The sequence below is a fragment of the Rhinatrema bivittatum genome, chromosome 2, assembly GCF_901001135.1.
Source record: "Rhinatrema bivittatum chromosome 2, aRhiBiv1.1, whole genome shotgun sequence".
Lineage (NCBI taxonomy): Eukaryota > Metazoa > Chordata > Amphibia > Gymnophiona > Rhinatrematidae > Rhinatrema > Rhinatrema bivittatum.
This window is the reverse complement of record NC_042616.1, coordinates 689,915,448-689,932,876: the sequence shown is the minus strand read 5'-3', so window position 1 is coordinate 689,932,876 and position 17,429 is coordinate 689,915,448. Positions and strand designations below refer to the sequence as shown.

Here is a 17,429-nt window from a genome sequence, read left to right as displayed (position 1 = left end):
GGTGTACGCACACACTTCCAGCTTTATACAATACCGATAATGTAAATTCAGACTATTTACACGTGTATATGCACATAACTCTTTGAAAATTACCTCTTAACTATTTAATAATGCAGTATTGACTGTGAAGAACCAAGCCTGCATGGGTCCCCCCATTACCAAAACATATCAAATTGCTTTTCATACACATGCTTTTGTGACATGCTGATAAGCAGTTATAAATATTCATATCCTTTAAGTACATATCAAGTCTTTGATTTGGAGGCACACATCAAATTGAGTACATTTTTGGTATATTTTTATGTCTCCAATGGGACAGGCGAGTATGCTTATTTCTTTCTGTACTCTATGTACACTTCACACCTTATTCGAATTCTTGGTGATGTCAATTTGTTTACTCTGTTGCACACAAGTTTAATATGAACTTTGAAGCACTATGCATTTATATAAACATCATCTGAACTTATCTGTAAAATACTGGCATTTCAGTTGTGTTAATGAGCCTTGGGAAAGGTAGAGCATTTGCCTACACAGAAGGTAATTTATCAGATTGTGTTAGGGTGTTGTTGTGGGTATTAGGGCCCTAATGCCCTTGATAATTGCCATAATGCATGCGATAACACACTGCGAGATGCGTATGCAAATTTAAAATGTTCCCAACTGGGCAGGGGTAAATTAAAATGAGGGGTGCTTAGCATTGTCATTCAATAGCATAACGCATGCTATCACGGTTTTTAATGCCGGAAATAACTACACAACGAACCATTTTCATGGCATTATGCTCGCAATATCTATGTATTACTGCTGAAACGGGATTTGCAATAAATATTGCAAATCCCATGTCAGAGAGAGAGAGAGAGCCTCTGGGGAGGCACACACATATTAATCAACTTTTATACACTGTAAGAGGGGCCATTGTGAACTCGGGGTGAGGTTTTGGTGGTGGCCTAGGTTTTGGGGGGCAGTTTTACAATGCACAATCATAAGTACGAACAGTACATAGCATCAGTGAATATTTTATATGATTTGGAGTGATGACAGGTACCCAAGGATGAGATTTGTACATTTCACTCTTGACCTAGCTTGATAACAGCTATGTAGAGAGTGTCAAGCTTCGGCTAGAGTACATTGTACAAATCTCATCCTTGTGTACCAGTCATCACCCCAAATCACATAAATCTTCACTGATGTCTACTGTGCTGTTCGTACCTCTGACTGTGTATATAAAACTGCCCCCAAAACCAAGGCCACCACCACAACCTCACGCCGAGTTTCTAGTTGCCCCTCTTACAGTGATATAAATAGTTTATTTATAAGCACATTATAAAGCAGGTGCAGTAAAATAGTGATGCAGTTTCAGGAAAATTAACCTAGCCATGTCCCTTTTTTTTTTTTTTTATCACAAGCATTATTCTTACAAAATTTAAGGCAAAATGATAATCTAGGTCACAGTAAGGTATCACTATAATATGTTTATTTCAGAACTCTAGCATGTTTAAGTTTTAGTGGCTTGTAATAATTTCATTTTGGGGAAGGAGTTTTGTGCCTGACACCTGCTAATTGAAGCTGAATGTTCTTGCCAGGTACCTCCTTTTGTGCATAGAGAGGATAATTTTCAAAGGCATTTCTGTGAGTAAAACAGTGCTTTACTCATGCAAAATGGCTTATATAATAATTTGTCCATCCATAAGCAGGAAAATGTATGTGTGTCATAGCTTTATGTGCACGTTTAATTGGACTGAGAGGGGGTGTTCCCAGAGGTGGCTGTTCGGAGGGGGTCTATACATCTATGTTTCGCCATTTTTAAAATATTGCACATTAATTTTTTCAATTATGTGTGTGGGTACATTTGGTGGGCTAAATTTCAACATTGCTGTAACTTATGTGTGCATTTGCCAACAAATTTAGACAGGTTGTTACAAAATTAACCCCTTTAATCATATACTTTGATGCACAAATCAGGGCCAAGAAAAACAGAATCAAACTGCTCTTATATCCACTCAAAAAAAAAAATCATGGCAATAATGAAGAAACTCTGTCAGATGGGCATTTCTAAGCAGAGACTTTTCCATCTGCATTCATGTGGAGCATAAGTGTAGGGTAATGATTTTCAATAGCCAACATTATTTGCAACATACCCGGGCACTTTTAGCCTGTATGCATTGCAGTCAGTTTTCAAAGGGAAACCAAGCATGTTGAAAATTAGTAAGTGCTAAAGTAAATGCACCTACTATTTGTGCAGGTGGCCAAGAGGGGCAATAATTCCCCACCCCCCACCCGGCAAAACGTATGCACACTATGGAATCCCATTTAGGCGGGCAGAGGAGAGCATGTTCAGCTAAGCCCTTTTACTCAGGAAGAGTGCTATTTACCCAGGTAAATGACTTTGAGTTGTCCTCCCGGAAAGCTGTGATAGAGCAGGTGGTGTCAAAAGAAATTCTAGCCACAAATATTTATTTATTTATTTATTTGAAGCTTTTATATACCGAGGTTTAGCGCATGCCTTCACCCCGGTTTACATTGAAACGAAACAATGATACATAAGAACAAGTAGTGAGAAAAAAGTATATATAACAGGTCATGGAGCAGGTTGTAACAGGAAATAACTAAATAGTTTAAGCCAAATAACGAAAAATGAATATAGAAACGAAAAACGAGGAAGGTATATACAAATAGAGGGGGGAGGCAGTGGGAGGAGGAGGGGTAAATATCTGCGGAAAAGAGAAGAGGGGAGAAGTAGGTGGAGGCTTATAAGGCATCATAATTGTAATTTGCTTAAGTCATCATTGAAAGTCTGGCTGAAGATCCAGGTTTTCAGTTCTTTTTTGAATGCTTTATTATCGATGATATTGGTTAGGTAAGTATGGTAGAGGCATTCCAGAGTTTTGGCCCAGCTATGGAGAGAGCTCTATTTCTGGTGTGTCGTACGCTTTGCCATGGGATATGTGGGTATTTCGAGAAGTCGTTTGTCAGAAGTTCTGGTGTTCCGTTGAGGTTTGTGGGGGTGGAACATTTACTGACTGCAGAGTTTATCTGTATTGTGTACTGCGTTATGGATGATCGTCAGGGTTTTGTATTCTAGTCTCTGAATGATTGGTAGCCAGTGTAGACTTTTTAATACTGGGGTGATGTGATCCGATTTTTTTATTTCCGGTCAGTACTCTAGCAGCGGCATTTTGCAGTAACTGTAGTGGTTTTATGGTGGATTTGGGGAGACCTAGTAACATTGAGTTGCAATAGTCTAGGCTGCTGAAGATCAGGGATTGTAGTACTGTTCGGAATTCTTGATGGTGGAGGAGCGGTTTTAGGTAGTTTAAGTACATGAAGTTATATAGAAACCTTCCTTGGTTTTGGTTGCTATGTTTGTTTTTAGGTTAAGATCTTTGTCGATCCATACGCCGAGGTCCTTTGTTAAGCTTTTAGAGGTATGGAGATGTTTGTTGATTAGAAGAGAGTTGAGGGAGATGGTTTGGTCCTGAGACGTTTCTTCCAATGAGGATACATTCAGTTTATTCATGTTTAGGCATTAATTTTTAACTTGTTGAGGCATATTACTAATTGGTGTTAGGAGTTTGGCAGCAGTGCGGAGAGCGTCTTCTATTGATTGGTGATAGGGATGATGAACTGAATGTCATCGGCGTACAGAAAGAAAGTTTATTCCAAGACTGGAGATGAGTTGGCAAGAGGAGGGATTAGGTAGATGTTAAAGAGGGTGGCCGAAAGGGCAGAACCTTGTGGTACACCGGTGTCTAGAGGGAGGGGTTTTGATGAGATGTTATTCATAGTGACCTTGAAGGATCTGTTATTTAGGAAGGAGGTGAACCATTTGAGGTGGTGTCGGAGAGGCCTGATGTTTGTGAGGCTAGATAGAAGGATTTTGTGATCAACAGTATCGAATGCCGCGGAGAGGTCTAGGAGTATTAGGAGGGGTGGTTAATCTTGATGTCAGCACTGTCTTAGAATTTCATTGGATAGGTTGGCGAGAAGTGTTTCCATGCTGTGATTTTTTCTAAATCCGTGGTTGATTCGCTTGTAGTATGTGGTTTGATTCAAGGTGTCGTTTAGTTGGGATAAAGCAGCTTTTCTGTCAATTTGGCTAGTAGGGGTGTAGATTGGAGATGGGGCGGTAGTTTATTCGGGTCTGACGGATCTATGGTTGTCTTCTTTTTTAGAATGGGAGTGATGGTTGCTATTTTAGTTCAGTTTGGGAGTTCGCCTTCTTCTAATAATTGTTCATGATGGCGGCTAAGAGGGGGCGATGATATGTGCCATATCTTTGAGGTTCCGTGTTGGGATAGTGTCAAATTCATTATGTGCAGGATTATTTTATTAGCATTTTTTCGGCTTCAGTGTTGGAGACAGGGTGAATGTGACCACTGGGGTATATTCTTAGATTCTAACCAGTCATCAGTGGTAGTAGATTTGTTGAGAGAGCTTATTAGTCTGTTGATTTTGTCATTGAAGAACGTGGCAAGTTCTTGAGTTAAGTTGGTATCATGTGGTGAGTGGGTGGTAGTGTTTTTGTCCTCTGTGAGGTTTTTTATGATGTTGAATAAGGCATTTGAATATTAGGAGAGTTTTTTAATCGTTTGGCTGTAGTAGTTTCTTTTCGTGTTTGAATCGTGCTTTTATAGATGCAAGGTGAGTGCGGTATCTTTGTTGGTAGTTGAGGACATCGATTTTCTCCATTCTTTTTCCAGTTTTCTGAGGTTTGTTTTCATTGATTTTAGGTTGAGTCAAACCACGGGTTATTTTTGTCGTTTTTTAGTTTTCGCGTCTAGTTTTCACTGGGTTATATTGTTGGCTGGTTAGTTTGGTTAGATGGTGCCAAGATTGAGTTGCTCTCTTGATGCTGGAGAGGTCGAGGTTAGAGAGTTGTTTTCCTAGTTCTTTTGTAGTTTGTCTGATGAAAATGTGGTCTGAATTTGAAAGAGGTAGGGATGTTTGAATTCGTTGAGATCTGGGTTGTAGTTGGTTTTTAAGTGATGAGGAATTGATCAGACCAGGGACTGGGTTGGCAGAGGGTGTGGGTATTTGAGAAGTGGTGGCTGGTTGAAAATTAGGTCAAGAGTATGTCCAGCTTTATGAGTGTGGGTGTTCACTGTTGAGTCATGTTGAAACTAGATAGCATGTCCAGAAGGGTTTGGCAGCTATGAGTTTTTTTGTTGATGTCTGTGTGGAGGTTGAAGTCGCCCAGTATTATGGTTAGGTTTTTTGTGCTGATGTTTGAAGATAGGTATTCCAGAAGGGGGATGGGTCAATCTTCTAGAAGGTTTGGAGGGCAGTAGACTAGGCATATTTGAAGGTGTTCTGAGTCAAAGAGGGCAATTTCGTATTTCTTTGGTAGGTTGTTGGAGATTGGTTTGATTGCGAGCTCTTTTTTTATTATTAGTAAGAGGCCGCCTCCTCTTCGGGCTTTACGAGGAATGGAGAACAGGTCGTAGTTGTTGTTAAGTAGTTGGTTTACGAGAACTTGGTCAGTGGTTTTGAACCAGGTTTCTGTAATAGCTATGAAGTCTGGATTCTTGTCTTGGATTAGGTCATTTATTAGGATATATTTTTTGGTTAGGGATTGAGCGTTTATTAAGAAGAAGGTCATAGGTTAGGTTTCTGAGGTTGTTCTTTAGGGGGATTAATGAGATGGTTGGATTTTCGTAGCATATGGTTCATGTTTGAGTTGCTTGGTGGTTTGTTAGGATTCCTGTTATGAATGATTGTTGTCGCTGATTGTGGGTGTTTGAATTGAGATCTTGAATGAGAGACGAGGTTTTGGTCTTCAGTAAATTGATGAATATTTGGAGGGGTGGCTGGATAGAGATGGTAAGAGGCGTCATGAAAGGGCCTGGAGAGTAAGAAGGTGGAAGCGGAGTTGTTTTGGGTGGGATACATTGGGAGTGTGAAGAGAAGGGGAGCACAAATGGGCAAGCTCCTATTGCGTGCGCCGCCAAGCACATGATGTTTATGTATGAGCTGTGATTTAAATTGCCCTTCTAGGCGCGGCAATTCCAATGTCATCGGTGGTGCTCTTGTATCTGGGCAGACCTAGACCGGGACCAGTAAGTGAAATGCTGATAAGGCCTCGTGTCCGGCGAAGGGCTGTCGGAGGTATGGCGAGTCTGAAAGCCCTACATACCCGATGGGTCGCGGAACCGGATGTGCGGCGCTAGCTGGAGGATGCCTGTGGTTGAGTGAGGTCCGAGTGCAGCTAGCTGGGGGATGCCTGTGGGTGAGTGAGGTCCGAGTGCAGCTAGCTGGAGGATGCCTGTGGTTGAATGAGGTCTGAGTGCAGCTAGCTGGAGGATGCCTGTGGTTGAGTGAGGTCCGAGTGCAGCTAGCTGGAGGATGCCTGTGGTTGAGTGAGGTCCGAGTGCAGTTGGGGTGAAATTACTGTGGATGTAGAGTTCTAAGTAATTTTTTTATGTAGTTAGGTATTTTAAGTATTTTTAAGGTTTGTTTTTTTTTTTCTTTCTTTATAACTTATTCTTAATCTCAGTGGCTGCTTGAAGGGGGCACAAAGGGGCAAGCCCCTTTGTTGTGCGACGCAGGCGCGACGCAGGCGCGCGGCGCCTGGAGGTTGTAAAATTTAAATCTCCCTCTCCGCTCCTGATTGGTGGTTCCCTGGTTGGTGGGAGGGTCCCTGCTCCGAGGGAAGGACGGCACGGCAGGCTGGAGGCACGATCGGTGGCTGGCTCGGGCGTCGGGGCAGGGGAGACAAGAGGGCTTACCCCGACGGGTCTGGGCGCCGATCGCGCAGGCCCTACCTCCCTCTAGGCACAGCAGCGGCAGCGGCAGCAGCGGCGACGGAGGTCCGGAGCAATTAAACGCGAGCCTGCAGGTTGTAAAATTTAAATCTCCCTCTCCTCCCTGATTGGTGGTTCCCTGGTTGGTGGGAGGGTCCCTGCTCCGAGGGAAGGACGGCACGGCAGGCTGGAGGCACGATCGGTGGCTGGGCTCGTCGGGGCAGGGGAGACAAGAGGCCTTACCCGGACGGGTCTGGGCGCCGATCGCGCAGGCCCTACCTCCCTCTAGGCACAGGAGCGGCAGCAGCGGCGACGGAGGTCCGGAGCAATTAAACGCGGAGCCTGCAGGTTGTAAAATTTAAAGATGCAGATGATGCCTTCTTATCAGCTCCTGTCTAGGTTTTGAGAAATATATTTGTTTTAATCATACCCATCAGTGCCAGCGCTCTGTGAATTAATCTGAAGAAGGACGGAGTCACATATTTAAAAGGCTAGTATAGTTTACAAATTACAAATGTTTCTTGATCAAACTGTTACGCCTCCCAGCTAAGCAAAGCAGTAAGTAGTGACAGCACTACAGGCATAGAACAAGTCATTGGTGAACCTACGCCTCCAGAATAATATCAGTTATTTATATAATAGTCTTGTTGTTATCTTTGAATATCTTTGAATATGTTAATTCTTGTTCTTCAGGAAACTTATCTTCAGGATAATAAAATAAGCATTGAACCTGACTAATATGGTAAGAGCTGAATCAAAGGCTATAACTGTTGCATAATACACAAGCACATCACATGACAGGGAGAGAGCAAATGCTAAGTATGTAAGCTTCAGAGCTATGGGTTTATATACATTTTTTTTGGATTTTTTTTTCAGACTTTTAATAGTTGAGAGGACAATTAAAAAATAATAAAATGTGTTGGGTTTTTTTTCATAGTACCTACCGTATGTTGTCTCTGACTGACAAAGGTTCAGAAGAGAAATAATGCAGAAACAGAGGTCAATGTCACCACAGGAATTGTGGAGAGTCATTCCAGAATTCCAAGGACTGAATCTGTTCTCCACATCATTCTCTTTCTGGTGATTTGGAGTCCTCCTTTTTCCTTTTCTTTTGATGACTCAGGGCCCATTTAGAGGATGGGAGAAGAAAAATACTGGAAAACTTATACAACTTAGCCATGAGTTATAGGAGCTTAACACATTAATGCAGGGGTGCACAAACAGGGGCGCACAACGAACTTCCAGGGGGCCGCCGCCAGCAGCAGTGAGCTGGGATGTGGCGTACCACGGCGGAAGGTGCATGCAGCCTTCTGGTGGATCTGATCCCATCAGAGATCAAAAATAGGAAGAGAGGCCATGCAGCCACCAGTGGACCTCATTCAACGGCAGCGGAGCAGAAGAGAATACCCTTCCCCTTGTCTGCAGCCCGCTGTATTAGAATTTGCGAGAGTAGCTGTTATCTAGATCAAGATCAGCATGGAGGAAGTACTAGCCCTGCCAATTTTTAATATTGCGGGGCCAGCACAGAGGAGGCAGATGCAGCAGTGAGTGATCGGCTCCTTCCCAACAGCCATGCGGCAGTGGCCATGATGACGACTACAGCGGCAGCAGAAGAGCGAGGCTCCAGGGTTACTGAAAACATAAAGAGGGGGCCTGCCTTCAGTGTGTAATGTGTATGAGTGGGAGCTTGTGAGTGAGAGAGAAAAGTTGCCTGCCTGGAGGTCTGTCTGTGTGTATGAGAATAAATGGATTGGATACCTGCCTAAGGGGTCTGTCTATGTGTGAGAATGAATGGGTGCCTGACTGTGTGTGTGCATGTGTTTGTGAGAGAGAGAGACTGGGTGCCTTCCTGGGGGGTCTGTGGTGTATGTGTAAGTGAGAGACAAGGTGTCTGCCTGGTGGTCTATCTGTGTGTAAGAGAATGGGTGCCTGCCTAGTGGTCTGTTGTGTGTGTGTTAAAATAAATGGGTGTTTGCCTGGTAGTCTGTCTGTGTGTGAGAAATGAATGGGTGCCTGGGAGTCTATGTTTGTGTGTGTGTGTGTGTGTGTGTGTGTGTGTGTGTGTGTGTGTGTGTGTGAGAGAGAGAGAGAGAGAGAGCAAGTGGGTGCCTGCCTGAGGGTGTGTGTGTGTGTGTGTGTGTGTGGTGGTGTGTGTGAGAGAGAGAGAGAGGAGAGAGACTGGAGGCCTGCCTGGTTGACTCTGTGTGTGTTGGTGTGTGTGTGTGTGAGAAAGAGAGAGAGAGAGAGAGACTGGGTGTCTGCTAGGGTGTGTGTGTGTGTGAGAGCGAGAGAGAGAGAGAATGGGTGCCTGCGTGTGTGTGTGTGTGTGTGTGGTGGAGAGAGAGAGAGAAAGAGAGAAAGAGAATGGGTGCCTGCCTGGGAGTCTGTGTGTGAAAATGAATGGGTGCTTGCCTAGGAGTCTCTCAGTCTGTATGTGAGAATGAATGGGTGCATGCCAAGGATCTGTGTGTGAAAATGAATGGGTACCTTCCTGGGAGTCTGTCTGTGAGAGAATGAATGGGTGACTTGCACTGGGGGGTTTGTGTGGGTGAGAGCCTGTGTGTGCAGGAAGGGAATCTGGGGGTAGTAAGAGCTTTTGTTGTATGTGGAGGGAGGGGAGAGTGTCTAGAACCTGGGTATGAGAGTGTGTGTGGGTGTGTATGAGAACGTGCCTGAATGTGTACTTGACAGTGTATGTGTGTGAAAGAGAATGAACATGCAAGTGTGATGTGTGAGAGAGAGAGGGTAAAGTTTGTGTGTCCATCCCCCCCCCCCCCAGCCCCCTAATTCACAAACAATCTCAGGGTGAGTGGAAATCAAGAGTTCAGCAGGAGCCTTTTTAAAATCCTTATTAGTTTTAATTATTGGGTGATATTTGGTATGTGTGTTGTTTTGAAATATTTTATGGGGCTTGGGAAATTTAAAAAAAATGTATGACTTTAATAGAAGTTTATTCTATTTGTCAGTAGTTTTTTTAAAATATTCTTTTATTAGTATGGTTATTATTTGATGCTTTATGTTTCTTGATTTTATTTGTTTTATGAAGAACGGTAGCTCTGTTTTTTCCATTGTTACATACAGAGTTCTCGCTTCTTGGGGTTTCCATTTCAGTTTTTATCTGCATATTGCTGGTTCTAATTTGTGATCCTTTTTTCTGTTTTTGGTGAGGGTCTGTCTCTGCTCTGCACGTGTGACCAAGGTGAGAGATTCTCCTAGAGTGTAGTGTCTGTGTAGGGATCTATAGCAATCAGATTTGTTTTGTTTCCCCAGTAGATGTGTTTTGGTATTCTGGGACCCATGTAATAATTACAGTGCTGCTTTTTCATAGGTAGGGATGTTGTTGTTCGAGATCTTGGTGTTACTACTGTTACGTTATGATAGGTTTGCTGTATAGATTTTGTGTGACTTTTTTGTGGGGTTTTGTGTTAGTTCACAATGTGTCTGACAGTGGAAGGAGTTTGTGCTGTTATTTCTGTGAAGTATCTGTCTGGATGTGGTGTGGTATCTGCCTCTCTTTGTGTTTGAGTGTATCTGATTGCTCCTATCAGGCAACCTGAAGAGATTCAAAACTGGAATTTTGAGCTTCTGCCTGGCAGCGTGATTGCCTGCTATTTGGCAAACTGCTCAACAGCTGATTGGTTGGTGAGAGACTTTAACACACACACACACATATATATATATATAGATAGATATAGATATAGATATAGATATATATATATATACATGATGTAACCCAACTTTGGTGGGTGGGGAGACCATGGCTCAGAAAGTTTGCTCACCCCTGCGTTAATGCTGTCATGTGTTGCCCACATCTTGTGATTTTATTTTGTTTTATTTGTTTTTTTAAGGATTTTAATTTGCATTCAAGGAATATGATATTGTGAAGACCTGGTACCCTCTTCGGCATGGGATGAAACAAAGCAGTGTTTGTGTAAAGAACTTTTGCAATTCTGTGTGTGGGGTTGAGAATCATGAAGTGGAACCCAAACAGCTCTCCCTTTCTCCCTATGTCAAGGGTGCTCCGACTTCCCTCTGAAATTAGAATGTGGCTAACAACTAAAGGGTTCATGCTGCTGCCATACCTACTTTATTGTTGGACGCAATCATTATGAGAAATGAAATAAAGAGACATGAGCTAAGAATGGGCCACTCAATATAGTTTCAATTGTTCAAAATTTCTCCACTGTCGATCTTCTTAGTGTTTGGATAATTGCCAGGTCTTGTGGCCTGGTTTTGGCCTCTGTTGGAAACAGGATGCTGGGCTTGATGGGCCCTTGGTCTGACCCAGCATGGCAATTTCTTATGTTCTTATGTCTAGATGACTGAATAATATGCTGTAAAAGTTGTTTGGACCAATTTAGGAGATGCTCAGCTTGGTCCTTTGCAAATATACTCTTTTTCATATATTGCACACCACTGAATTTCACATAAGAATTCAAAGTTGTTAGCAGCAGAAAATGTAATCATGTGGCCCTTTTATGATCTGGAGCTTATGACAGTACTAGGTAAGTTTTAGCTTTACTCAGTATTGACAAGGATGAGAGCTAGAAAAATAAAGTTCAATAAAATCTATACTGAACAAACCTGATCTGTCTTCTGTATCATCAAACTCAACATTGAAGGCATATCCACAGTTAAGGATTACTTTGGGTGAGGCTGGATCATAGCTGAAGTGTAAAGGCCGAAGAAAGGGATCATATTTGGCTTCACGGGATCTGATGGCAATGGGTGACTGCCGGTCTCCATTAGCAAAAGGGAAAAGCTCATGCCAGACAGCAGGTCCTAGATTTCACGAGAAGAATAAAAGTAATTTTTTTAGAAAAAAAAATAAAGCATTTTTCCTGATTTTACTTCAGAAACTTTTACTTAGTTGGAGATTCTATCTTTAAATATTCACATTTTTGCTAACGTCGATAGTTTACGCAGCATTGTACCTGGTAGTTTATCTAGCCCCATGGCTCAAACCATGCAGCATTGTGAACTCACTGGGTGGACTGCAGGAAATGCTTTTCCACTGGCAGCTACTACAGCTCAGTACTCCATCATAGAAATTTGGCTATGCGAACAAATCAGTTTACTTCCATGAGAAAAAAATACCAGTTGAGTGTTCCCCATCAAAAGCAGCGGTTAGGTGAGGTGGGCCAACTAGGCAGTGTCCTGAGGGTTTATTTCTTCTTTGTGTTTTTATCACTATAACTTTTGGATCACTTTCATTTTGAAATTAGCATAGTCTTATTTGAAAGGTAGCAAATGTACAGAGAATGTACAAGGAGGCTGTATTAGTAAGTAGATACACTGAAGACATAGTAAATTGGAAGGCATTTGAAATGCAGATGGAAATTGGAAGTCTGTGACTTGGGGAAAGCAACGTAGCTGATCAAGTGAGAGGACTTATGCATTTCCCAGGATGTAACAGATAAGAAACAAGAGAGTGGGAATAAGAAAAAGAGCTTGAAAATGGAAAGTCAGGTCACTATAAATGCTCACAGTTTATCTAACAAAATCATTGACCAATTTATTTTTAATTTATATTCCTCCTGTTCAGCCACTTCAAAACCGAATACTTTCAGGTAGATATTTCCTTGTCTCCAGAGGCTCACACTCTAAGGAGGAAATTTTGTGTAAATGTATAATGTAACATACTATCATAGCGATTTTAAAAAGCTATTATGCACATAAAGTGCATTTACCCATGAATATCCTATGGAAAGTTTAATGGCATATATTGTATCAATTTTCAAAAGCCCACTACCTGGGTAAAGTGCATTTACGCATGCAAAACCCAATTTTAAGCATGTAAATGTTTTTTTAAAATCAAGCCGTTAGTTGTGTACCTAAGGCAATGAAAGATAAAATGACTTGCCCAAAATCACAAGGTATGGCAATTAGATTTGAACTCAGGCTTCCCTGATTCTGATACGTTACTGTGGTGGAAGATGACATTGATATAGTTAAAATAATTAAATCATAGTTCAGTGATTATCAGGTCTAGGAGATGAATATATCAAAATACACTATTCAGAAAAGACAGGAGAGGTTAATAAAAAGGGGAAAAAGGTAGCTTTATATGTTAGGGACAAGATAAAAAGCCATTGAGATTACAAGTGAGCAAGGGGCAGCTGAGTTGATGTGGGTAGTAATCTGAAGAACGTAAGGGATCTAATATCTATCTGTAGTCTATAAGCTATCATCATAAGAGGAATGGAGACAGGCGAATGCAAAGCTCTCCCATGCATATTCATCGTGGACATCCTGAAAACCAGTCCTGTTTGTGGCTCTTGAGGACCAGAGTTGGCCACCTCTGCTCTATTAGAAAAAGGGTGTTAAATTTCCAAATGGCTGACTTTAAGAGAATAAAAGATCTCTACAAAGGGGTAAGGCCTAGTAGTTAGGCCAGGGCAGTGTAGCATAGAGAAATGTACCAACATTGCCACAACCCCTCATTAAAGGCTGTTGTAATGGTTTGATTTTTTTCCAGCTTGCGTATATGCAAGTGACTTATAACATCTGTGTGGATTTTTAGTTTGGATTTAAAGACAGAAGGAGCTTTTCCTTTCTGCTCCCTTAAGTTTGTAAAGTAAAGACCCAAAGCCTTGGCTGAGATGTCTTAGAAAGTTAAAACAGATTCATTGCCAACTCACATCCAGTGATTGGTGTATTGTATTGTCTCTCTGTAGGATCTTTAGTTGTACTAATTGCAATTTTTGTTGCTAGGTGGTTATTATCCATCCTTCCTATCCAGAGAGAGGAGTGAAGAAAGGAAGCTTTCTTTTGGTGCCCATTAGTCAAAGGGATTCCCTTGCCAATCGAACAGTTAGTGAAGGAGGACTACAGTAGATACCCAGCTGGTACCATTATCGGGAGGAGGGAGGAGAGAAACCCCTCTGGTGCTCACAAATAACAAACAACTAAGTTACATGCCAACAGGGTACATGAGAGAAGGTAAGGAGAAAACTGGAGATTTCATGATTCAAGCAATGGTACTGTGAAGGAGGACCCCAAAGTTTGAGAAGGAGACCCCATATTTATAGTTTGCCCACAGCAATTTCATATCTCATTCAAGGATAAAAAAAAGGGCACTGAGGGAGCACAGATTAAAGATTACTATTTGAAATTCTTGTATGCATCTTATTTGAGGAGACATGCATACAAACCAATTTCTGAATACTTGCACAAGCTATCTTTTAAGACAGATTTAGCATGCATGTTAGGGCCTTATCTGCATACCAAACTACTCCACGTGCACTCTATCAGCTTGCATGCTGAGGTTCATATTCAGCCCCATTTATTTTCACTTAGCTGGCCCAATGATAGGATTTTTAAATTCTGCTGCTCGTACATAGCTGGATAACTTGCTATCCAGCTAAAAACATATCTGGCTATATTAGGTCGATCCAGAGGCAATCCAGGACAGAGTGCCATTATTCAGCTCAGGGGGTCATTCTTCAATTTGCGATAGGTCGTTATCATGCGCAATAACGCCGTAACGCATGCGATAAACAGCGTATCGCAAACTGTGTATGCAAATTTTACATTTTAGGGGAAATGGGTAGAGTTTGGGTGGGGTTAAAGGAAATTAGGAGCTGTAGAGCTGCAAGCGATTAAGTATCACACAATAGCATGGGGAATTTCACCAGAAAAGCGCTACACCTTTTTTGTGGGCGCCACAGGGGAACAAGGAGTAGCACAGCAGAAATTGTGGCGGCCGATGAACACAACACCGCGTTCCTTATTTTGCCGATGCGGTGTGGCAGCAGCAAATTTGCTTAGCCACACCCCCTTTTGCAATGTGGATGCTATGTTTGCTGTAAAACACGCATTTGATGTGAATCTAGGCCTAAGTTAGCCAGATAACCTGATTTTCAACATTATCTGGCTAAGGTAGCCAGAAAAAAGGGTCTTACATTTCCGAATGGCTTCCTTAACCCCACCCAAACTCCTCCCATTTCCCCCAAAATGTAAACTTGCATACACAAGGTAGCCAGATAAACTAGGAGACCTAAAGAGCAGCCCTAAAATAAGCTAGATAAACTTATCTAGCTAACGTTTAGATAGCAGAGTATATTCAGTGATGCTGTATAAGTTTATCTGGCTAACTTTCCTAGCTGGCCAGCAGCTGAATATGGACCTCGCTAAGCTTTAGCCCCTTTATGCAGTGTACCCATGGCAAGAGTCTTGCCTACCCTATGCAACTTCCACAGTCTGCCCACAGCTCTGATACACTACCTAAGACACAGTCACAGGCTTGTACTGAGTCTGAACTTCCACCAAATGCACTTTTGCAAAACAACTCTTCTATGTCATTCGTCATTCAGTACTTCCATTTCATTGTCTTTTTTTTCTAAAACAGCACATATTATTTGACCTGTCTGACCTGCTGCTGTATCTGTTACACACCAGAAATCAATTTAAACAGCACATTAGTTTTTAATGAGGTGCAATACTTACAGTGAAAAAAAGGCAGAAAATAAATAACCCCCCAATATATTTTTTTAAAACACAAATAAATTGCTAAGGTGCCAGTGAGGAAATTGTCGTCAGGTAAAAAGTTCACTGTTTAGAATTTGACTGATAAACTTTAAAGTAGAAGAAATATTCTTAAACTGAGACTTGCTATAACACTGTTGCTGTTGGTCAAATATGTCCGCAGCAGGTAAAAGTACTGTGTGTTTGTGATAAGAGAAGGAAAGGTTTATCACCAGAGTGCAGAGCTTGTGAAATGACAGAAGCTCTATTCTCTGAAAAATATCTGTTATTAGTATTAAATCAATGTAAATCTTTAAGAATAAGGGTAAGAAGTGACTGATTAGTAATCAATAAAAAAAAGTGAATCGAAAGTAAAAGATTCAGTCTTTTAAAAAGCCTTTCTACTGTTTTTCAAATACTGAAACAAAAATGTGCAAGCTACTTAGCCTATGCATGTCTTCTTTACTAATATGTTTGACTTATTTTATGTTTACACCTGTTCAGGAGCAAATTTTCTCCCTATAAAGCACATGGGATGGCAAGTGACTAGCATAATGAAGGGGGGAGCAATAAGACCAGCATTCAAATCCTGCTTCTCCCACTAGTACTTATTGTGACCTTGGGCAAATCATTTATTTCTTGTTGAACACTCACAGGTACATTTTAAAAGGAGCCCATAAACGCAGGCAGAGATGCGCTTAAATGAATCCCGGTATATAAAAATGTTAAATAAATAAAATAAATAAATAAATGTGTGCAGTCTTTACGTGTGAATTTTAATAAATTGACAGTATGGGCAGGGGGAGAGAGAGACACACACACACAATCTGACACTCTACATATCTCCTACTGTAAGATGGGAGGGTGGTGTTACATGGGTATGTAGAGTGTCATATTGTCTCTCTCTCTCTCTCCCCGGGGCGTTCTTAAAACTCAAAATTTCCAGTCTTGCTCCTCATCAGGACCAGTAGTAAAGTTACGCAGGTAACATGCCAATGAAAGCCAGGATCAGCCTTTGCAAAATTTGGGGTCACGCTTGTAAGTCTAGGCCCCGCCCCTTTTCCGCCTCCTTATTCCTGGCGCACGCACTTCCTGGCTTCTTAAAATGCGCGTTTCTCGCGTGTCGCCCACATACGCACATATGTACCATTTTTGCGCGAGCAATGCTTTTAAAATCTACCTTTTAGAGTGTAAGCTCCTTAGGGAGGGTATTTATAGTACTTGTATGTAACTTGTACTATGTAAATGCCAAAAATAAAATAGAAGAGGAGAATTACTGGGTGAGAAAGAACTGCATCCGAATGATAATTCTCATAATGAATAAAATACATCCCCTCTCCTGTTTCCCCTCCATACACACCAAGATTATTTATTCCCCATTGTTTGCCAGACAGCTACCAAAGCAGCTTTGATACCCATCAAATAAAAAACAAGGACGCTAGTTTTTGTTTAGCCCACGTTCCTAGTCTCCCTTCTCAAATAAGGTATATTTGTCCTCACCATTGTGATCCTGGTATCCCCAGCTCTGCAGGGCCATGCTTCTCCCCCTCAGAGAGGCAATGTTTGTGGGATGTAGACAGAGGAAAGGCAGAGAACATTCAGGGCAGGTTGATGTGGCAGTGGTAGGCGGCTGTGTAGCCCAGTCGGGGATAGTTCCCACCTCCTGCTGGCTTGGCTACAAACACTCAGAGGGTGCTTTGCCAGTTACATTTGGCCTTGCTAGAGAGACTTCTCTGTGGAAAGAAACAGCCTCTTGCTTCCACAGCAGGCACAGTAGAAAAATACCAGGTAAAGAAAAGGGATTATCAGTTTATTGCAGTCCCGTGTGGGGTTGGGTAGGGGTGTCGTCTTAACACTTTACACAGGTTCAGCTTTACGCACTGCCCGCTATCTCTTTCTGTGTTCAGCACGTGACTGGAAGGAAGGGGAGCTGCATTTAATGTAATCTGCCAGCTCACAGACTGAATGGAGAAGGCAGCGATAAGAAAAAGTTGCTGCTCTACAATTACTAACTCAAATTTTAAAGATACCATTTATAGTAAATTAGACAGGCATTCTTTAGAACAAGAGACTGTTTCGCAGGTATAATGTCACAAATGTGGCTCATTCACCTGCTCTCATATTCTGTATGTATGTCTTTTACCAGGCTTTTCTCACTCATACATTTTTCTTACTATATTATAAAGGAATGTTAGTAAACCTAGACATAACTTCAAGAGCCTG

At 41.8% G+C, this 17,429-nt stretch overlaps 1 protein-coding gene across 4 annotated transcripts in view; it reads right to left on the bottom strand.

Moving 5' to 3' along the window:
- Positions 1-17,007, bottom strand: part of LOC115085495 (carbonic anhydrase 13-like) — a 46,361-nt gene extending 29,354 nt beyond the window's left edge. For 2 of the 4 annotated variants that reach the window (XM_029591590.1, XM_029591591.1), the window contains exons 1-2: positions 16,707-17,007; positions 11,325-11,522 (exon numbers count right to left, since the gene is read on the bottom strand). In XM_029591590.1, coding sequence (XP_029447450.1) covers positions 11,325-11,522; positions 16,707-16,743 — 235 coding nt within the window. In that variant the 5' untranslated portion in view covers positions 16,744-17,007. Of the gene's footprint in view, positions 1-11,324; positions 11,523-16,706 lie in introns of those variants that run through there. The other 2 variants (XM_029591589.1, XM_029591592.1) reach the window with 2 other exon arrangements.
- Positions 17,008-17,429: the final 422 nt, after the last annotated feature.